A 23872-nucleotide genomic window follows, 5' to 3' on the forward strand; every position below is an offset into this window, starting at 1 on the left:
TTAACAGCCGTGACATCTTATGAAGATCTTGGACTCTTTGCATTTGGATTACCTGGAAAGGTAAATTTTTTTTTTCTCTTTATTGTCTCCTAAATCCATAGAGACATTTTTTACCTTCCATTTCTAGTTAAAAGAGATAGATATATCTAAGAGAAAGAAATTAGGAGACTAAAAGGAAACTAAAGTAAAGAAAGAATGATGGGAACAGAAAGACAAAGAGAAGAAATCTCTCTATACTCCCTTCTGGAAGATGCATCTATAAATTTAATTTGACACTTAACTCTATTAGTATTTTTCACGCTAATGAAGGAGAGCAGTGACTTGAATGATTTTATAACTGTAACAATGGCCTGTTTTAATTTTTTTTAATTAATTTTGATTCTATTAACTAGGCAAATCCTCATAAAGGTAGGAAAAGAAAGAAGCATAGATCACCCTTGAACAAAATGGAGAATAGGTTACTTACAGGTAAAGGGTTCCGTTAATCATCCTGATAACAGTTTTTCTTTCCTGAAGACAGGGATGTTTGGTATAATCATCATCAGTTTCCTGTATCCAGTTTAACCAAGGAAGAAGACGATGTTATTTATATGTACAAAAGAACTCTCAAATGAATTTTGTATGATCCATAAATACGACTCTAAGCATCATGACTGTTATTTCACCCTAGCATTTCCTGCATTCCTTGACTAGTAAAATCTAAAAGAATTAAGAGCCCCCTTTCCCTAAAACTCTGAAATAGTTGCATTATCATTCATGTACGCACTCAGTTCTTAGGAGGCAAGTACGTGGACAGAGGATACTCTAAATGAGGAGTTGCTGTTTGCTTGCCCTTTTTTTTTTTTTTTTTTTACTTCCTCTCCACTTCCATAATTGGGTTGAAACCTTCCTATTTCCTTCTTTCCAGTTATCATGCAGATGTGGATAGGACATGATAAGATAACATTGTTCGGAAATATGTTTAAATTTTTTGAACTTTTGAAGAAAGATTTTTAAAATTGTCTATAAATCAATTTATTTACTCATCAAACAAATAAGTGAGTTAATACCATGTGCCATGCACTATAGTAGCCTCTGAACACATAGATAGGTAGATAGACATACTGGCTTTCTAGATCTTGAGTGTTTATATTCAGCACTTAAGATGGAAAGATAATCATGAATAATTGGATTTTACTGTTTTTTGCAATATATTAGTAGAAATCCAAATTTCATGTATGACTGACAATAGCTATCAATTGCATATGAAAGAGTGTGCAAAAGTTCAAAATAGTCTTTTCACAAGTAACTGTGACATTTTGAAGATTTTATTTATTTGACAGACAGAGATCACAAGTAGGCAGAGAGGCAGGCAGAGAGAGAGGAGGAAGCAGGCTCCCTGCGGAGCAGAGAGCCCGATGTGGGACTCCATCCCAGGACCCTAGGATCATGACCTGTGCTGAAGACAGAGGCTTTAACCCACTGAGCCACGTAGGTACCCCAACTGTGGCATTTTATACTAAACTTTAAATGAGTTAACATGCAACGTTTATTCTGGAAAAGTTAAGAGTGGCAACTACTCCCATCTTCAAAGACACCTGTCATTAGCCTTGATTTGCAGACCCCAAGGCCTCCAGTGTTTCCATCATAGGCAATGATGGAATTCCAATGGAATTCCTAATAGAGGTGAGTCTGAGAGGTGATCTGTTTGCAGTCCATGAACTAAATGATCCTAGGTAGCTAGGCCATTCCAAATATCCATTGGGGGTGTAGATCCACCAAGATTTCTGCAATTGAAAGACCTAAGTGGAAGTAGAATGTTTAGTCATTTCCTTTGAGTACATCTGATTACCAAGAATGGATAAGGTGTCTTGAGTTTCCTGGGAAGCTTATCTGAATCACAAGCCAGCAAACCTACAAGTTCAACTTAGTCCTTAGGCATACTGGTTTGGCTTACATTTTTTTTTTAACTGATTGCCAGCTAAGAGTTATGAAATTTTGAAAGAATTCCATTTCTGACTTTTCTTGAAAAATTAATGAAATATAGAAGATCTAGCTACATTGGATGCACATTCTCATATGCCAGCACTGGCCAGAGCTGAGCAGCAGCTACCCTAGTTCGAAAGGGGAGGAGTTCTCCAATAGACTACAGTCTTTATGACTTTCTTTTTTGTCTTAACCCTAAGCCCACTTCATATTATTGAGTTTGAAATAGTTTACTTAAAATTTCAAATTTGAGAAATTGTGGGCTCTAGAGGTTTCTGCTCTAGACTTTACTAATTCCTGGGACAGGATGTTCAAAAACTTGCTCTATGCCGTGCTGACACACTCAGAAGACTATATGAGTTTCTTCTATGCAAAACGGTACCTGCGTAGTATACGTCAAGCTGTAGCAGTTGACCTACTAAAGCAATGTCTCGTTCTACCTCTAAAGCAGTGAAAAAGGGAGAATGAGACCAGATAGATTTAATTTCAATGTTTCACTACTTTGATAATCACCAGTTACTAGCTTTTTAACACTTTTAACTGTTTAAAATGATTGCCAAGAAAATTTTCCAAAGCATTCTTTATAGTAACTGTGGAACTATTAAAGAAAGGCTTTTTATGTGATAATAATTAGTTTTATGTATTACAAATGGCTGACAATGTATTTTCAATTTCTCTTCACTTCTGCATCTGTTTTTTAGTAATGGTTGTGGGATTTTAATAAAATATGGGTCCTTTTATATTATTTCTTCTTTCATCTTGTGAATGCATTTGTTCTTTTATAGGTGGTGGTAGCCGGCACCATCCTGATTCAGAATATTGGAGGTAAGCCACTGAAGGCGCACTGCTTACGCATAAATGGGTGGCAGCAATTTCTTCCTTTTGTTTATTGTCTTACTACCAGTCTAGCTGGGAACCTGGACCTCTGCACCCATAGGTATCTTCAGAAACCTTCAGTATTGGTCTTATTACTCTCACTCTTTCTCTCTCTCTCTCTTTTTTTTAAGATCCTTTTTATTAACAGCCTTTGTAGGACAGTAGCTTCTAAATTTAGTTCCAAGTAAATCCTTTATTTCAATCTTGTTCTTAGGTCTGGAATATACCTCTAAAGCACTGGCTTTCTGTAGTTGTGGTAGTGTTGTAAGGTACAGTTTAGAAAAACTCTCCAGGTTATTCTAAAATATTTCCCCTCTGCTTTTGTCCTAATTACTGCATTGGCATATACTGCTTCAGGGGCAGTGATGTTTCCTGGGCTGTGGGCGATCTGGCATAGATAAGTAATATCCTGTTATAACCAAGAAATTTAAAATGACAGGGTAGTTTAAAAAATAAACAAACCTGGCGTGCCTTGGTGTCTCAGTTGGTTAAGCATCTTCAGATTTCCATGCAGGTCATGATCCGAAGGTCAAGAGATTGAGCCCTGCAGTGGTCTACGTGCTGGGTGTGGAGCCTGCGTAAGATTCTCCCTCTCCCTCTCCCTCTGCCCCTCCCTCTCTAAAAAAATTAACAAACAAACCTGAAACAAATAAGAATTGTTCTCACATGTATCTTGCATCTTGTTTTCATTAAAAAAGATCCCAATATTGAGAACCATGTAGAAACAAAAATTACTGTTAATTATGGACAGTTACTAACTAAATGTATTAAATATTTAATATGGGAGTCATGTTTGTATATTTTGTAAGAAGCTATATAGTGCTGAACAAGGTCTTAATTTTCTTGTACCATTAACTGAGGGCTAAATAAATGCTAGTAGTTTAAAGGAAAATACACAGAGAAGGTTGACATGCATTTCGGAACTTACACAAGATTGTATGGTCAGAGGAAATTTTAATCTTATTTCTTATGTGTAACAGTTCAAAATAATTTAAAGATGACAGCTTTAATAAAGTTCAACTCTGATTCTCAAGAGATCTGAGCTATTTTACTTTAAGTATTGTTCAACCAAATTCAGTCTTTAATGGGTTTCTTGTTCAAGGAAAAACTTAACCTTCCAACAACAAATTATACCTGCCATTGTTTTGGGAATCCTGAACATACATGTTTTAATTCTTTGAATGCACATGGAAAAAAGAGAAGAATGCTTTTTTGGGTGTCATACCAAATAATCTCCTTCTAACACACACTACTTCATCTTCACACTAGAAGCCAGTAACTAGTCTCTTCCTTTATGAATTTGTATAATGCCATTGAATTTAAGATCTGCTTTAGAATAATTTATCTTATTTTAGCAAATATAATAGCTTAAATGTACACTTGTAATGGCTAATATGAGTGTATATATGTTTTTTAAAGATTTTATTTATTTGAGGGAGAGAGAGCACAAGCAGGGGGAGCAGCAGAGTGGAGAAACACATCCCCCCCCACACCAAGCAGGGAGCCTGATGGGAGGTTCAATCCCAGGACCCCAGGACCATGATCTGAGCTGAAGGCAGATACTTAACCAGCTGAGCCACCCAGGCATCCCTAATATGAGTGTATATTTTAATATTTTCAGTCCCTCATTATTCTATCTTATTACTGAGAACCATCGCATTTTGTTTAGGTTAGGTTGAACTATTGTTTGGCATTTTATGTAGAATTTTTTTTTTTAAGATTTTATTTACTGATTTAAGAGAGTGTGAGCGTACACATGAGCTGGTGGGAGGGGCAACGGGAGAAGCAGACTCTCCACTGAGCAGGAATCCTAACTTGGGGCTGATCCCAGGACCTGAGATCATGCTCTGAGCCGAAGGCAGCCGCTTAACTGACTGAGCCACCTAGATACCCCTTATACAGTATTTTCAGTCCAGGAATTTGGATCCGAATGTGTGACCCTGCCAAAATGCCCACCGTTATATTCTTGGTATCTTTCACTCTCATCCCTTCCTTGTTCTCTAATCTTGTATCTATTATTGTACGTGATCTATTTTAGCCCTTTTTATTAGAATGAAGCTATTTCTGTATATGCTCTTCTCCCCTACTCTTTTGTAAGCACTTCCAAGGCAAGAGCTTGGTCTCATTTCTTTTTGTACTCCCAGAAACTAGCACAAGGGCTTGATAAACCTTTGTTGAGCTGAACAGAGCTGCATATGATCTGTATGAGCTATGTCCAAGTACTTGGTAATATTCTAGATATATTTATCAAGAAAAAAAAGAAAAAGGAATGGCTAGACTGATCACTAGCCTTAAATATTTGAAAAGCTGACATGAAATTAAAAAAATAAAAAAAAGTTCTAAAAAAAGAAAGTCCTAGAAAGGACTCCTGCATCTGATGGCAGATAAATCAGCAATTCTCTCAGCCCTAAGTATGTTAATTTGCTTGTTTGCTTTTTATTATTATAACCTTTTTTAAGAAAAAATGACTTAAGGTCCCTGGGTGGTGGCATTGTTGGTTAAGTTGCCAACTCCTGGTTTTGGCTTAGGTCATGATCTCATGGGTTGTGAGATTGAACCCCATGGGGGATCCCTCTTTCTGTCCCTACCCCCACGTGTGTGCATATTCTCCCTCCCTCCCCCCCCTCAAATAAACAAATCTTTAGAGAAAAGAAGAAATATTGGCTTAGAAACAGTCACGGTAATTTTTAATGTCCCTCAAATTCAGAAAAGCTGATAATGTTTAGTTTTTAGAAAAATGTCCTCATGATTTTCTTCATATTGGCTACAGGGTAATTTATTGAGAACCCACGAAGTAAAACTGAAATATTTTCAGAGCTGCCTTCTATTGTTTTGTCAGATATGCATAAATCATTCCTTTATTAGAGTAGAAGTGCAAGCTTGCTCTTGTGAGCAGAGCACTGTACCAGAAGTCAAATACCTTGAATTCTGTCTACTCTTGTCTCTGCCACTAGATAATCATGTATCTTGGGGAAATCCCTCCCTTACCCTCTTGGCTTCAGTTTCCTTTTAGCTAAATCGCTGTGGGAATAGGATGGGTAACAAGGACTTCATTCTGGTCCTTTCTTGCCCCCAAATTCTATTTCTTTTTTTTTTTTTTTTTTAAAGATTTTATTTATTTATTTGACAGAGAGAGATCACAAGTAGGCAGAGAGGCAGGCAGAGAGAGAGGAGGAAGCAGGCTCCCTGCTGAGCAGAGAGCCCGATGCGGGACTCGATCCCAGGACCCTGAGATCATGACCTGAGCTGAAGGCAGCGGCTTAACCCACTGAGCCACCCAGGCGCCCCCAAATTCTATTTCTAATTTGGCACTTTGAGAGGTATGTTAACTCCTTCAGGGTATTGAAATATTTTTACTACAGTTAAGTTCAGTAGGAGGGTTATACTTTGCTCAAAAGATGATTTGGTCTTTTCTTAGGTAATTAACACATCAGGAACTATTGTTCTAAAAGCTCTCATGAATGCTGCTGTTTGTCAGAAAAGGGGAGTCTCAGTTTTTCAAACTACCTTTTGTGGCAGCTGCTGAGCCTTTGGGGTTAAAGTGTAGGGACTCTAGTTTTAAGGAGTTTTTTGATTGATATAAGTTGGTTCTGTGGAGTCCTTAACACCAACTAGGTATGTATGCTTGAGAAGAAACGACATACTGGTTTGGGAGGCTCCTGGCTATGTCGTGCATATGACGTTATTTTTCACAGTGGATTTTGCCTTTTTTCTTTATTAATTAGGAACATGTTGGATATTTATAAGATGATAGACGTATATAGCATCACATTGAAATTTTAGGCTTATTACATGCCCATCTGAATGTAATCTGGTTCTGATACCATTTCCTGAAATGTAGGATGATCCTTATTAGTATAAATGGTCTGAGTTTTTACCCTGATTGGTTAGAAATGAAAAATGGATATCATAGATCCTTTCTAGGTCAAACATTCTACTAGACGCTTTAATTGTACTTAAAACTACTACTTCTTCTTCTTTTGAGAGAGAGAGCGTGAGAGCGAACAAGCAGGAAGGGGCAGAGGAAGAGAGAGCGTCTTAGGCAAGCTTCAGGGCCAGCATGGAGCCTGCTATAGGGCTCGATCTCATGACTCTGAGATCATGACCTGAGATGAAATCGAGTCGGGTGCTTAACCTACTAAGCCACCCAGGTGCCCCTGTACTTAAAACTCTTCAAGGGAGATGAAATCCTCATTTTACAGAGAAAGAAGTCAGTGCATGGAGGAGATGAGTAACTTGCTTACTTTTACTAAACCCTTGATAAAGCTGGGACTCAACTTCACTGTCTACTTCTAAAGCCTTTATCCTTCCTGCTGTGATACAGTGTTTGAAAATCTCTGAAAAGATTAAATGCTGAGGATTTAAAAACTCACTGGATATAGGGACTGTGTGTTTTTATTTGTTTTCCTAACTTGACCTAATTTCTGGTAGAGGAGATCAATAAATAATATTTGTTGAATTCTAAAATTTCTACTTAAAAGTAAAAGTCTAAGATTTTGCCTCAAAGAGATAATCTTATATACTATATAAATGATGGAAAGAGACTTGAAAATCCATAGAATGATTTATAGACTAGAATTATATAAAAATTAAAAGACTGAAAGTATTGAGTAGAGTTCAATCTTATTTATATAAAATAGAATATAAAATGTTTTGAAATCTGTTTTCAGGTTAGGTAATCATGTCTTAGATTAATGCTTCCTAACTCTTCTGTTCTTTGTAACATTTAAACATTTTTCAGTTTTCTTAGGATTTTATGTCCTTGATGAATCTATGAGGAAATGGAGCAGAGAGACCTTTAAAGTCAAAATGATCATGGATTGCTCTTGATCAATACTTGTTACATGGATGTTTCAGTGAAGACCCAGTTGTCCCCTACATCTCCTTATTACAGAAATCTAAGTAATTTGCTCATTTATGTTCTTATTACCTAGCACATAGTAGGAATTTAGTAATATTTATGATAGGAAGAAAAGAAGGAACAAGAGAAGGAGAGTGAGAAGGAAAAGCCAGCCGTGTGGCTCAGTTATTCCTTAGGAGGAAGAAGAATTGATCAGCTGGGAAGAGGAGACCATGGAATAGATTAGTGAGTATATAGTTTCTTTAGGAAAGAATTTACTGTCACAACTTTACAGGAAACCTTTTTTTCACCCAGCATCAATGAGGCACCAAGTATTAATCACAGAGCACTGGTGTAGTCTAACAAATTATTTGGAAAAATATAGTGTCCTTGAAAAAAATCTCCAAACTTTGTGATAGAAAAAAATGTGACTCAAGAAATTTAGCACTCTTATTCTAAGCTGATGGAAACTTTTTTGTCTTTGGAATATGGAGAGCCCTCAAGCAAGTATTTTATTACTTCCAAGCGATTCCTGATCCCCCCCCACCCTGCAATAATGAATTAGGGAGCTGAAAGAAGTACTAGTAATAGCCCCCAGCTGCCCATTTCCCTAGGCTCTGAGAGCTGCTGGGACACAAAGTCAGAAAAGAGACATCTGGAAGTTTTAATATTTAATGCTGTAACAGGCATAAGAACTCTGGCTTAGGGTTTGGATTTGGTGGGCTATTAGTAAAAGGAATAAGAACCCTAGTAGCAAGTAAGTGTACATAGTTTCCACATAGTTCCTCTAGCTGTGTTGCATTATGAGATTCTTTTCCTAAAAACCTAAGTAAGTAGTTAGTTTCACATTCATCTGAACTCTTGAGATAGACCATTTAGTAGGCTTAAATAGTCCTAGTATTCAAACCATAAGCCCCAAATTGTTTTTAGTCAAACCAGAGAAAGTCCTGTGAACTAGAAATGCATGATAAAGTGGAGTTACTTGATTTTTTTTCTGGTTTTATGTCCTACTCATCTCAAAGTGTGGAAAGGTTAGTGACTCTGAGTATGTTAAATCCTTACTTTGCTCTTTATAAAATGTGAAGGACCACTATCAATAGCATATTAATTTTTTAAAGCCCCAATTTCTTAAAGGAGATTAAAGATTGAATCACTGCTATATATTTTGAAAGTAGAACCCTAAACATTACTGGAACTTCCTGAAAGTGCTAGAATGATCTAGATTTTCCATTTTGGCACAGATCCCACAAACCTTATCCCAGCAGTCTTGATTAATACCTCAGTCTGGAAATCTTAAGTTTTAAGAGAAGCTCTGCAGCCTTTTTTTATACTCTGGCAGCATAATTTCTAAATCTCATCATCAGAAATGTATAAATAATTTGAGAACTATAAAAATTTCAAATTCTCAGAATTTTTAAAATTCACGATTTAATATTAAATAAATTAGAAACTATTTGGTTTTATTTTCTGCCTTTTTTTTTTTTTTTTTGTGGGATAGTGAAGTCATTTTAGATGTTTTAGTTTGTACTCTCCCCTGGGAGACTGGAACTGGGCGTGCTGTTACAACGCCATCTGCTGGTCAGCTCATCTGTAAACATACTGCAGCTTCTTTGAGCCTGAGCAGTACTGTCCAGAAATTCTAGAAAGTACTACTTCAGAGTGGGAAAGATGCAGGAAATTTGGAAGGAGATTTTTTTTCCCACAAGTAAAAATTTATTTTCACAGATAAAATTTGCTGGCAACATGTCACTTTAAAAAGGTTTTGAGGGACACCTGGGTGGCTCAGTGGGTTAAGCAGTTAAGCGACTGCTTTGGGCTCAGGTCATGATCCCAGGGTCCTGGAATGTGGGTTCCCTACTCAGTCCTCAGAAGAAGTCCCTGCTTCTCCCTCTGCCTCTGCCTGCTGCTTCTCCTTCTTGTGCTCTCTCTTTCTCTCTCTGTGTCAAATAGATAAATAAAATCTTTCCAAAAAAATTAAAAAAATTTTTTTCTGAAAGTAATATATTTCTTAGTAATAATTTTTAAAAATTATTTATGTGACTATAGTTGACACACAATGTTACATTAGTTTCAGGTGTACAGCTTAGTGATTTGACATATTTATACATTATGCTGTGTTCACCACAAGCCTAGCTGCCATCTGTCTTGTTACATTGCTATTATACTATCCTCCACTGTATTCATTATGTTGTACTGTTTATTCCTGTGACTTATTGAAGCTTATTGGAGGATTTCAGAATAGTAAATATTCTCCTTTTGTGTTCAAATTTAAGATCTTGATAAATGATAAAAAAACAAAGATAAACATTTTCCTGGGATTATGGTGAAAATTTTCCTCCATGTATTTTGATTTCCATTTATGTACAAATTAAGGAAATGACATTTTGGGGGGTTTTAGAAAAAGAGGTTGTCTTGTGTACTATTTTGAGCGGGGATAGACTCTCACTGGCATTTGGACATTTAAGAGGGACACCAGGTTAATAAGACAAGTTGAGTAGAATAAACCTGTTGTTATACAGGACTAAAAACATGTTTGAAGTAAAACTGAGTCTCTCAGATGGGAAGGCAAACTTATTTCCTCCCATAGTACATCTGTTTAGGGCTGGCTGACTAATCCTTTAAGAAGTTGCTGAACTTCTTCCAAGTGCTGAAAACCTCATTCTGTTTTAAAAATAGCTGTATGTAATCTTATCTTCATACGTGTATTTTAAGAGTTTAACAAAAAGGGTAATTATTTTTGCAAACTAATGATTTCTTAGGCCCAGACTCCAAATGAGGCTTTTAATTTTTTTTAAGGAGTCCTGGGAAAAATAGTCCATGTGAGTTCAGGGTTTTGGGGAAGAGTTTTGTTTGTTTCATTTCAGTTTGATGTTAATATCTCAAATGTGTGAGAATAGGAAGCTTTTCCCTCTGAATTACAATAATAGTTGCAGATGCATTAGAATCATAGTGGTAGATGAGCAGTAGAGGCCCTCAGGAAACTCCTTAGCTTATCTGAGGACTTTTGGATTAATAATTTTTATCAAACCAGCTACAAAGCTGAAATAAATTACATTGAAAATATGTCAAAGTGAAATGAATGTAGTATTTTTAAGACTTCTCATTCATTTCCTTTATCTTACCCATTGACATCAGTATTTGTAAGCAATTGTCATTTAAATGCCGATGAAAAAGACGCAAAATAATTCTAGAGAGTGGTCCTTTTGACAGACCTCCCTTATTTTTCTTTGCAGTAGTGATTTCTTCTTCTCTTTGCTCCTGCACTTTTCCCTGATAGTTAATAGGGCACATTTCTCAAGCCAGACTGGCTGTTTCTACTATCACTACATTGGGCAGGTTACTTCTTTGTGCCTTCATTTCTGTATCTGTGGAATAAATATCTACCTCACAGTTTTGTGGTAAAGGTTAATTAAGAAAATAGCTTGCAAATCACTTAGAATACTGTGAAGCATGGAATAGGCATTCAGAACCCCCAGATGTTCACTGTTATGATTCTTCTCTCAACAGGGCGCTTTCCCCTTTTCTGTTGTTTCTGACATCTCTCCCTTCAACATCCATGTTCCCAGTTCATGTGTTTCTCTTCTATGATTAGATCAACCAATATTAATATCTTACTACTTGCTATTGCCTAATCAGATTTTGCCCTATTTTAGTCATTTCTTAATATAACAGTTGCTTTTCCACATGGTTTTCAAAGAATACTTTCAATTTCTGTGTTGTGATTAGATTGACAGATTTTTAAAAATTTCCTTCCCAGGGTAGTTTCCATTAAATGAGTTCTACTAGTTATGTTTAAGATGAAGGAGAAAAGAATACTTGTTTAGTTTATGTGGTAAAAGTAAATGATTTGTAATGGCTTGAATACCTGTCATCAAGGTATGTCTCTAGCACCAAGTCTTCTGGCTTGCTAGTCGGTGGGCTAGAATCACTTAACCATAATGAAGGCTAAAATGGATGACCCTGTTACAGCTGTTAATTTAGAGAACAACGTGGTGTGTCTTGTATTAGGAGTCTATGCTATGTATTGATGTCAGCAAAAATCATTTACAAATTCTTGCTTATGACCTGTCTCTAAAATAAGTCTTTAAACACTTCCTTATGCCATTAATAGAAGACATGAGACAAGAGCTCTGGCAGGCAGCTGTTTGATCTAGTGAACCTTTTGGTTAAAAACAATGGGTATATGAGCCTTACTATTGATATTATATCTTTAAAACTTTTCTTATTTTATTTTATTGAGCTAATTATCCTTTTTTTGTGAATCTAAGATATATTTCCTAAGTTACTGCATGTTTGGCAATCTCTTTTATTTCTTCTCTGTATTATATATAATATGTTAAGGTGCTAGGTCCTCGAATGGAAGTTTACTTGTGGTTAAGAAAAAATGATTAAGACAGTAAAAAGGATAGTGTTTTTGTTTTACCTGCTTAATTAGTGGGGCTTTTCCTCATCGGGAGTTGTGTGGTTTTTTAGCTCTTAAAACAAACACCAGCATTCGGTAAGAAAGAAGCAGTATTTTACATGTTTTATTATATCTTGTATGCTGAGATCTCTTTTTGAGAGAGAAACATATGTTTGGTGAGTTCATGTTTCTTGAAATATACATGATTCTTCAGACTGGAATCTAATGAAATAGGACTCCCATTTGAAAACCAAAGAGTTAAGGCTACAACAGAGGATAAAAGTGATCAGATGATTAGCCAGGGGCTAATAGAAATTCTGGGAAGAATGACAGATTGTATATTAGAAAGAAATACGATATCATATTCATTGAAGCTTTTACAACTAAAGATCTAAAAGAAATAATAGAAAATTACTGAAAGAGATGAATGTCTGAAACTTTAGAAATGCATGTGGTGTTGGATTAATCCAAGCAAGAAAGACTGATGGTCAGATAATAAATTACATTGTATAGGAAGTCTGCATTCCTTTTGTTCAAGGTACTTTTCCCTCTTTTTTTCCTTGCAAGATTCATTTAAACAGCTCTAGGCCAGTTTCAGAAAATTCAGCTCATGATTTTCATTATACCATATGTGTGTGATTCTTTGGAATAGATAAAGTATTATAAACACAGACCTCCAAATCCTTGAGTGGAGGAGGTTAATCGAAACCTTCCTTCTGTTCTGTGCCAAATTGATAGCATTTTTCCTTTTGACAGTATGAACAATACAGAACACCTTTTCATATATAATCATTGTAATGTCCCCAAACAAAATGAGTTTGAAGAAAGGTACTGTACTTCTTGGGGAAAAAGCTGTACTTCAACAACTGCATTTTGGGGGGAGAATAAATAGTCATAAACTGGAAAATGCATATATATGTATTCTCATTACAGAGAAGTGAGTATTAACTATTCTAAATTTTATTTTGCCATGGGTATGTCATTTTACTTAAAAAATTATGTGTATCTGCTTATTGTCTATCTTCATATAAATTTATATAGCAACTAGTATATTTCCTTTTTTTTCTTAGCCACACAGCACTGTAATAATTGTGGAGAAATTTAGCTATGTTTACATATGTTGTTTGAAAAAAACACACTCTTCTTCTTAAACATTCGAAACTTTTAATCAGTTTTTACCATTCAGACTTGGCATTCATTTGTTTTCTTAGTTTTTGTAGGTCTAAGGAGAAACTGAAATGTTTCCTGAAATATAAATAAGTAATAAAATTAATGTGCATACAGAGTACACTCTTTATTCTTCTTGGATATATTCTTGTTGGTCCTTTTTTAATATATCCTTAATCTCTGGGGGAAAGAGAGATTATTACTCTGTTAAACTGAGTTCTGATTCCAGTCATCTGGGTTACTATATACTTAAACATATAAGCTTAAACTCAAGTATTTACCTATAAGTGAGTTCTATATTTTGTGACCATACTAAAAAATTTCCTAATATATGATAGAAGGTTTATAGGATTTTTTTTTTAATAGCTACATCAGAAATAGGATCATTATTAAAATGCTAAAAAAGCTAGTTCTTTCTTGGATCCTGTCAGTTAAAATATAAGAAGCAGTGTTAGCTTCAGGTTGTGATTGCATAATAAAGGTGATCCCAGCTGTTAATAAAATGGAATAAAAGTTGTAAGTTTTGTCCCTTTAATATGCATAATGGTTTCCATTGAATCTTTTCTAATCAGTTTTAGGGACAATTTAAAATGTAATTCATAATACATTTCATTTCTGTTTTATAATAACATGCATAATGTTATGTGTGTTGGGGGCAAGCAGTGAAAGGAAGAGGGAGTGGGAGAGAGGGAGACTTCTGGGAGCCTGTCTCTCTCTAGTAAGAAGAAACAAGTAATCAAAATTATTAGCTGTACTTATTAAACTCCTGCTTCTTTATCAGTTATTGCTAAACTAACTTCTGATGCCTTGAACAGGGTTGAAAACATACACAAATTTATGCAAAACTTCAAAGAAAATTTTATTTGTAAATGGCCTGTAATTAAACCATTTCTCTTACCTAAACAGTTTGTATTGGGTTTGAAATGTAAACAAAGACTACTTAATGAACTACCAGTTATTCTCTGCAAAGTTACTTATCTCCATTCCTGGTGTGTCTATACCTTTGGGATAGTGCAGTATGAGTTAATCTTCCACATGTCGTCAAAGTCCTAATGGACATCTGTGTTTCTGTATAGATTATTCTTAAATGACTAAAAATTATAGAATTCTAATAGGAACTATTTTTATCCTTTTTGCAGCTATGTCATCTTATCTTTTAATTATTAAAACAGAGCTTCCTGCTGCTATTTCAGAATTTTTGTCTGGAGACCATACTGGGTAAGAAAAAATATTTTATGTTGTATCCACTCATTTGTTAATTCAATAAGTATTTATTAATGATATGGTAAAATGGGCAGGACAGGGGGGAACTCTCTCTTGGAGAAGAGGAAAGGAGAAATTTCTGGGACTGTGAAAGACTCAGGTAGGAATGGGGAATGGTGAGAAGTACGGAGTATAAATGTCTTAAACAAAGGGGGGGAGGGGATCACACTGCTGTCACTTCTCCACAAACCGCCGTGGTAAAGTTACAGCCGCACTTGTGAGATTGCTATTCTAAAGCATGGTTTGAAAAAATAAATGATTTGCAGGGACTTAATGATTTCATTTCCTGGTTTTTAACAATACTATAAACAATACTAAACCACATTATACTTCCTTTCTCCTTTATTATTTATAAAATACTGGGTTCTAAAGACTATTGACTCAAAAAAAATAAAGACTATTGACTCATCTCTTTCTATGGGAAAGCAAACTATTTTACTTTTCCTTTCATTGCATAGGAAAAGAAATTTTTAGAAAAATACACTGGAAAAGAGAGAATAAATTTTTTAAGTGTCATCAAGTTATTTCACACACTTTCTAAACCACAACACAAAAACCCATCAGACTTTTGGACTTAAATATTTGGTTGTTTTGCTCTAATATTTGTACTTGTTCTGAACTGCAGGGCAAATTTTTTAACTTTTTTAGCTTTTACAACTCGACTTCCATGAAAAAGTTCTACTTAGACAACTGCAAATACATATTTATATAAAAGGCAAGTATGGTATACTTTAGATCTGAATAGGAACTGGAAGTCTTTAATGATTTTTCATCATCAGAAGATACTGTGCCTTTCTGTAGTACTTTATTGCTTGTAGGGTTTCCATATTCATTTAAGTTTTATGCCCTTAGTTTGATGAACAATTGCTATAAGAAAGAGCTATGTGAAGTTCACTTTTTCATTTGCTGTAAAAATATTCAGGACAATTTCCATTACTCAAAAAATTCTGTGTGACAAATTTATAGTGTAGGGCTAAGAACTCAAGGCAATGAGAAGTAGAATCATGAATGTTAGACGAGGAGTAAGGAGACATGTGTTCTATCCATGTCACTGACCTCAGGTAATTGATTTTACTTCTTCTGGCCATACAACTTAATTTTGAGCCTTAGGTTTCTTCACCTGTCTTAATGGACATACCAATATTGCCTTCTTAAGAAAGTTGTTGAGATGATCAAATAAGATATTATATATATATATATATGCTCTTGTAAGCTGATAGCATAGTGTAAATGTGGAGAATTAAATTCCTGAATGTTGAATGTCAGATATATCCTCAATTAAAAATAAAGAAATTTCAATAATAATAATTATATTAAAGGTCGATTTTCCTTGTTTGCTCTGCCAGGGAGGTCAGAGTCAAATTTGAATATACTGCATAAACTGTTAATCCCAGTAGTTGTCACGTGTTTGCCTTTTCCCTGCTCCTGAATTTGGTGACTTCTTTTTACATTTTTTTAATTGCTATATGCCTTGTGGAAAGAGGAGGGATAACATGCTTATAAAATTTTAGAAATAATTAAGGTAGTATGAGACAGAACTGCTATTAAAACTTAGGTCTTCTTTCTCTAAATGTGATACTTTTGCCATAGCTTTCACTTTAAATCAGTTACCATTTATTTTGTTGGGTTTTTTCCTCATTTGCTTAAAAAAATAAAAATTAACCCCCATCTTACTCATATTAGTAGAAAATTGATTAAAATGATATTTTTATATGTCAGAAATGAATTTTTAAAGGTATACTTCAAAATACTATGACCAGTTTGCATCATCTGTGTTTTGTTGAAAATTGTACACCTCTCTAACAGCCTCATCTTGTTTTATACATGAAGTACATTTGCTTGTTTTATATTTCAGAGTTGTAAAAAACTCCAATAAGAAACTGTATTAAGTGGTTAGAATGCAGATAAATCACCAATCTTCAAAGCTTAATGCTGTAAAATAATTAAGAAACAAATATTATGGTAATTGACAACTACCTAGGACAGTTTATTTCTAAATAAAGTTACGTAGCATTATTTTTTCTGAGATCAATGTGATATTGTTATGCTTTTATTTTAGGGTTTGATTGACAATAAATTGCACTTAAGGTCTTTCATGTGTGCTTATTTTCTGTGAGATTTGATGTACCTTTGTGAAATATAAGCCTTTATAAAGATGTTATCAAAAAGAAACTTTATGTTCATAATATTCTAATTTCAACAATTACTGTTAGAAGTCAGAAGCTATAATACTTATTCCAAACTTGTATGAGGCATCTGTACTTTTTGGAGAATAATTTATATTTTAAAAATCTATGGCTGTTAAAAGTTGGAAGCTCTCTGTTAACATTTAATGATCTTGTCAGTGGAATATGATTGACACAATTAAGTTGTCTTGCATTTGAGTTACATAATTGATATGGGATGTGAGTAAGATCCTAATTCAGAACATATGATACTCTTGTTCCATTCCATTCGAGAATGAAATTAAAGCAACTTATAAATAAATCTGGTTTTCATTAAAATATGGAAAAAAGCATCTGCATGCCAAAGCATTTGCAATACAGCTAAAGATTTATACTCTATATTTCATACTTGGAACATTTTTATCATATAGGATTAAATCCATAGATCAAACAAGTTTTCTAGGAAGTATAAAACTTTTTACTCTAATTCTTTTGGCTTAAAGGAATGCATATTTAGATTACAGTAGGAAAACAGGGGTTCTGTTAGATAATTCTTTTTCTCCTCTTAGGAAAAAATTTAAGGGTAGTATATTCTTCTAAAATCTTGATTTATAAAATATGCTTATTTAATATGTGCTTTTGGAGATTACTTTTTGCTGGTTTGTATTTCTCGGGCTGGGTTTAATTTTCCAAGTTTAATCATCTCTGTTCTTTGGAAAATATCCATTGCCAAACACAATTCAGTTGCCTGTGACATGCATATCAAATCTAAACTACCTTTAGTGTATGTTACTGAATTGCCTTATAGTTGAATGATAAAGAAAAGCACTGTGTTTATAATTGGCTTTATTAATCTACCTTAATAAGTATAAGAAATGATTAATAATAACCAGAAGCCAAGCCAGGAATAGAGAAATTATATTTTGCAATAAAGTTCTTTTGATATTAGTAATTTAAAATTCAATCCTGTGACTAGGAGAGTGTAAAGGAAAGCACCATCTTGAGAAAAATGAGGAAGTAGCTGAAAAATACCGTAAACTCAAGAGTGACTATTCAATAATAGAGATCAGGAACGCCTGGGTGGCTTAGTCTGTTATGCGTCTACTCTTAGTTTCGGCTCAGGTCATGATCTCAGGCTTGTGAAATGGAGCCTTGTGCCTGTCTCTATCCCTTTCCTCCTATGTCTCCCCTTGCTTGTGTGCATGCGCACTCTCTCTCTCTCTCTTTCAAATAAATCATTTAAAAGGGGGGGTAGAGATTATTTCCATTTCTCCTGTCACTAAGATCATTCTCATCTTTTTGCTGCTTTTACAGACATATAAGATGAAGTTGTTGACTCAAAGGATCTCTGAGGTCTCTTCTTGCACTAACATACCATAACGGTGACGCTTAGAGACTGCTGAGAGGCGGTGACGTTGTTTTCAGTCCCACAGTTCAGTGCTCTGGGCAGTCTTGTGGCTTCTGGGCATGAGTGAATTGTGGTCTGACATAGTCTAGTGATAATAGTATAAGTTGTAAAGTTCAGGATTTCAAAATGTTTATTCTTATGCAAGAGAAGAGTTTTGGATCCTAAGGATGAATGTGCCCGTTGCACAACTCCACCTTCATGATGGTAGGGACAACAGAGCTAACACATGGAATCTGCTCTGCTGCTGCATTGGGTCTTTTTCCTCCTGACACTGCAATTGTCTGGCTCTGATATTGGGTCCCTGAAGGAAGAAGATTTTAAGCGTAGAGCCCTGGGCTTTTTGCCGGCTCCAGAAATTTAGTTGCAAAGTGTTCCTCAACGAGGGATGTTTTGAGGTTCCCATTTTGATACTTACTCAAGAGTGACTAGAAGATGAACCTGCACAGTATCATTTTGTATTCTTAATATCTGTGCCCTTAGGTCCTCCTCCATACAGGGATTGAGAGGCTCATATAAATGCAGGGAGCACAGCTTCGGGTCTGTGAGTACTAGTGATACTTGTGCTAGTACTCACAGGTTTTAGGATCTGACACAGGCATTTCCTAAAGACATGAATTAGAGTGAAAAAGGGAAAGTTGTGATCATGGTGCTATTTCTGCTGCTGCTCCCTCTTTTGTTCTGTTTAAAAGGAAGTTGTTGGCACCCACCAATACCCACTAAAGATACATTACAAAGGATTTTCTCTGAAACCAGGAATAAAAAAGAGACACAGTGAATCATGAAGTCCATGTTAGAAGCCAGGGGCTGAAACCCGTGTGGGGGAAAACCTTTTCTTTCATTCTTTTTAAATTGAAATATAATTAACGGGGCGCCTGGGTGGCTCAGTGGGTTAAAGCCTCTGCCTTCAGCTCAGGTCATGATCTCAGGGTCCTGGGATTGAGCCCCACATCGGGCTCTCTGCTCAGCAGGGAGCCTGCTTCCTCTTCTCTCTCTCTGCCTGCCTCTCTGCCTACTTGTGATATCTCTGTCTGTCAAATAAATAAACAAAATCTTAAAAAAAAAAAGAAATATAATTAACATGTAACATTGTATAAATTTAAGGTGTACAACATTTTGATACACTTTTATATTCTAGTATGATTACCACAGTGGTGTTAGCTAACCCCACCATCACTGTTATATTTAAGATCTACTCTCTAAGCAACTTTCAGGTATATTATTATTGTTAACTACAGTCACAATCCCCAGAATTTACTCATCTCATAACTGTAAGTTTGTACCATTTGACCAACATTGCAGTTCCCTTGGCTCCTCTACCCCCAGTCCTGCTGGTAACCACCATTCTACTGTGTTTCCACGAGGTTGGCTTTTTCTGATTCTACATGTAAGTGATAAACAGTAATGATGTCTTTCTGCCTGACTTCTGTCTCTTACCATAACACCCTCATAATCCAACCATGCTGTCACAAATGGCAAGATTTCCTTCTTTCTCATGGCTGAATAATATTCCATTATTTCACATATATTATATATATATGGTATTTAAAAATAAATGCCTACATACACACCTCCACGTCTTTATTCATTCATCCATTGACAAACACTTAGGTTGTTTCCATATCTTACCTACTGTCAGTAATGCTACAATAAATATGGAAAAGCAGATATGTTTTCAATATCGTGTTTTCATTTCCTTTGGATATATCACTCAGAAGCGCATTGCAGGATCACTTAATTTTTTAAAAAGATGTATTTATTTATTTATTTATTTATGAGAGGGAGTGCAAGCTCATGCATGTACACGAGGGGGGAGGTAGGGAGAGGGAGAGAAATTGACAAGCAGCTTCCTGGCTGAGCACTCCTGCTTGCTAGGCTCCATCCAAAGACCCTGAGATCATGACCTGAGCTGAAATCAAGAGCCAGGCGCTCAACCGACTGAGCCACCCAGATGCCCCTATTTTTAATTTTTTCAGGAGCCTCCATACTATTTTCCATAGTGGCTGAACCAGTTCACCTTCTCACTGTCAGTGCACAAGGATTGCTTTATCTCCATTTCCTCACCAACAGTTGTTATTGCTTTTCTTTTTGATAACCATGCTAACAAGTGTGAGGTGGTCTCTCACTGTGGTTTTAATTTGTATTTTGTGATGATTAGTGATGTTGAGCATCTTTTCATGTACTTGTTGGCCATTTGTATGTCTTCTTTGGAAAAATGGCCGTTGTTTTCCTCTGTGCATTTTTCAATTGGATTAACCACCTATCAATTATATGGTTTGCAAACATTTTCTTTCATTCCATAGATTGCCTCTTCACTTTGTTTATTGTTTGTTTTGCTGTGCGAAAGCTTTTTGCATGTTTGATGTAACCCTACTTATTTTTACTTCTGTTGCTTGTGCTTTTGGTATCATATCCAAAAAATTATTGCCAAGGCTGATGTCAAGGAACTTTCCCCCTATGTTTTCGTGTTTTATGGTTTCAGGTGCTACATTTAAGTCTTTAATCTGTTTAATCCACTCCAAGTTAATTTTTGTGAGTGGTATAAGAGAGGAGACCAATTTCACTTTTTGCATGTGTTTATCTGGTTTTCTTAACACTGTTCACGGAAGACACTTTTCCCACATTGAGCGCTCTTGGCTCCCTTGAAAGTATCAGTTTGGCTGTATATGGGTACAGAGTTATTTCTGAGCTCTTTATTCATTCCATTGGCCTATGTGTCTGTTTTTTTGCCAGTACTATACTGCTTTGATAACTACAGCAGCGTTGTAGTACAGTTTGAGATCAGGAAGTATGATGTTTTGTTTTCCCTCTCAGGATTACTTTGGCTCTGTGGGATCTTTTGTGGTTCCATACAAATTTTAGGATTGTTCTATTTCTGTAAAAAGTATCATTCAAATCTTGATAGGGATTGCGTTAAATCTATAGATGGCTTTGGGTAGCATGGACATTTTAACAAATGAATTTTTCCTATCCATGAACATAGACAGGTTATCTTTCCATTTGTTTCTTCTTCAAATTCTGTCATTGGAGTTCTATCTTGTCGTTTTCAGTGTACCCATCTTCCACTTGCTTGGTTAAATTTATTCCTACATATTTTAATTTTTTTGATGCTATTGTAAATGGGATTGTTTTATTTCTTTTTCAGATATTTTGTTGTTAGTGTATAGAAAGGTAACTGATTTCCGTATGTTGATTTTGTTAACTGCAACTTTACTGAATGTGTCCATTAGTTCTAACAGCCATTTTGGTAGAGTCTTTAGGATAGTCTCCCTATAAGATCATATGATTGCAAATACAGAGTTACTATTTCCTTTCCAATTTGGATGCCTTTTATTTATTTATTTATTTATTTATTTATTTATTTATTTTTATCTTGCCTGATTTATTCTAGCTAAGATTCCCAGTACTATGTTTAATAAGGGTGGTGAGAGTGGACACCCTGTTGTTCCTGATCTTAGAGAAAAAGCTTTCAACCTTTCACTCTTGAATATGATGTTAGCTATAGGTTTGTTGTATATGGCCTTTATTATATTGAGGTATATTCCTTCTCTACCCAATTTGTTGAAGGCTTTTATTATAAAAGTTTTGTTGTATTTCATCAGATGCTTTTTCTGCATCTGTTGAGATGATCGTATGATTTTTATCTTTCATCCTGTTAATACGCTGTATCATATTTATTGATTTGCATATGTTCAGGCACTCTTGCATTCTGGGGATAAATTCAACTTAATCATCGCGTATGATGTTTTTAATGTGCCATTGTTTTCATTTTGCTAATATTTTGTTGAGGATTTTTGCATCTGTATTCATCAGGGATATTGATGTGTAGTTCTCTTTTTTTGTAGTGTCCTTATCTGGCTTTTGTATAAGAGTATGCTACCCTTGTCAAGTGAGTTTGGGAATATTCCCCTCTCTTCAGTTTTTTAGAAGAGTTTGAGGATTGGCATGAATTCTTCTTTAAATATTTGGTAGAATTCACCAGTAAAACTATCTGGTTCTGGGGATTTCTTTGTTGGGAAGTTCTTGACACTGATTCATTTTCTTTACTCATTATTGCTCTGTTCATATTTATTATTTCTCATGATTTTGATATATTATCTGTTTCCAGGAATTGTATCCATTTTCTTAACTTAACATGTCAGTGGGTGACTTTAGCTACTTGGTAGAAAAAGAGGATGCATTTTCACCAGCTGGGAATTCTGAGAGTATCTGCCAAATGATTTGACCCTGATTTCATTTATTTATTTGATAGAGAGATCACAGGTAGGCAGAGAGGCAGGCAGTGAGAGAGATGGGGAAGCAGGCTCCCTACCGAGCAGAGAGCCTGATGTGGGGCTCGATCCCAGGACCCTGGGATCATGACCTGAGCTGAAGGCAGAGGCTTTAACCCACTGGGGTCACCCAGGCACCCTGCCAACTGATTTGGGGGAAAAAAAAATCCCTGTTGTCTTTGATGCTCCAGCTGCCATATTGACATTAACTATACTTGGTTACTACTCTTCATGTGTGTATATGTGCATGTTTCAGTGAAAAGATTATAGAAAATTCAGAAAAGAAAGCAAGTAAAAATCAGACATAATAACATCTCTTACCTAATCACTGTTTTATCCTTTTAGTTTTTCTCAAAAAGCTTTTTAAAACATAGTTAATAATCATATATTTTATATTTTCATTGTTAGTATTTTCCATTTTACTAAATTGTCTTTTTTTCTAGCTGCATAGCATTCCACTGAATATGGTTTTATTGGCCTAATATTTTCTTTTGTTAAATATATGTGACTTCCCTCCACCTTCTTAATGTTACAGTAATGTTGTATTCATAGCTTCATGCACATAGAATTCTTTAAATTATAGATTATTTTCTTAGAGTACCATGTTTTTATTGCATTTGCTACGTAATGTCATTATTTTCCCAGAAGTAGTACTGATTGACAAGATCACTAGCAATGCCTGAAGGACCAGTTGTGCCACATCCTTGAATATTACTTGTTGAATAATTTTACTAGTTTAATTTCAACAGCCTCATATTTATTTCTTTAATTAGCACCAGAGATTGGATTTTTCTTCATGTGTATTTACTAGTTATACTTCTTTCATGAATTGTTTGTCCTTTACATACTAAAGTGAAGTCTTTACTATTAAATTCTTGGGGAATTAACTCTAACTTTTAAAAAATTTCCACACATGTATTTTATATTGGAAAATTGAAACCATCTATATGCAAACAAGGAAAAAAATAAAAATTGCTGATATTGCTACCACACAGAAATGTCTCCTTCTGGTATTTTAAGAATATCCTTCTGGCTTTTTTGTTAATGTTCATTCAGGTTTTTTTTAGTAATCAAATACATCATCATACTTTTAAGCTACCTTTTTTTTTTCATTTAATATTCTCGTGTCTTTATATGAAAAATGTAATATTTTTTTCCTGGTAATTCATGCTCTTTCAAGAAAACTTGAAAAATATGGAAACTGTGAAGAAGAAAAATTACCCATCTTAATGCCACCAAAACATGATGGCTATCAAGATGTTGCAGTTCTTTTCCATTTTTAATCTATGCTTTTCCTCAAAATTGCTAATCATGCTATGTATATTTAGGATGTTTTCATATCAATATATTGTTATATTATTCATTACTATATGTGTAGAATTTTCTTTTTTATGATTGTCCCATAGTCCCATAATTTGTTTTTAAATTGTTGTAGTCTTAGATATTTGTTTCCAGTTTTCAGTATTTTAAATGTTTTCAGTAACCATCTTTCTACAAATATTTTTGTTCTTATTGTTG

At 35.0% G+C, this 23872-nt stretch overlaps 1 protein-coding gene across 5 annotated transcripts in view; it reads left to right on the plus strand.

Annotated features, from left to right (window-relative positions):
- Positions 1–23872, plus strand: part of SLC38A6 (solute carrier family 38 member 6) — a 93351-nt gene that overhangs the window by 17978 nt on the left and 51501 nt on the right. For all 5 annotated transcript variants that reach the window (XM_032344403.1, XM_032344402.1, XM_032344404.1 and 2 more), the window contains 3 exons: positions 8–60; positions 2751–2790; positions 14390–14468. In XM_032344403.1, the coding sequence (XP_032200294.1) occupies positions 8–60; positions 2751–2790; positions 14390–14468 (172 nt within the window). The remainder of the gene's footprint in view (positions 1–7; positions 61–2750; positions 2791–14389; positions 14469–23872) is intronic.

This window comes from Mustela erminea, chromosome 5 (assembly GCF_009829155.1).
Source record: "Mustela erminea isolate mMusErm1 chromosome 5, mMusErm1.Pri, whole genome shotgun sequence".
Taxonomy (NCBI): Eukaryota; Metazoa; Chordata; class Mammalia; order Carnivora; family Mustelidae; genus Mustela; species Mustela erminea.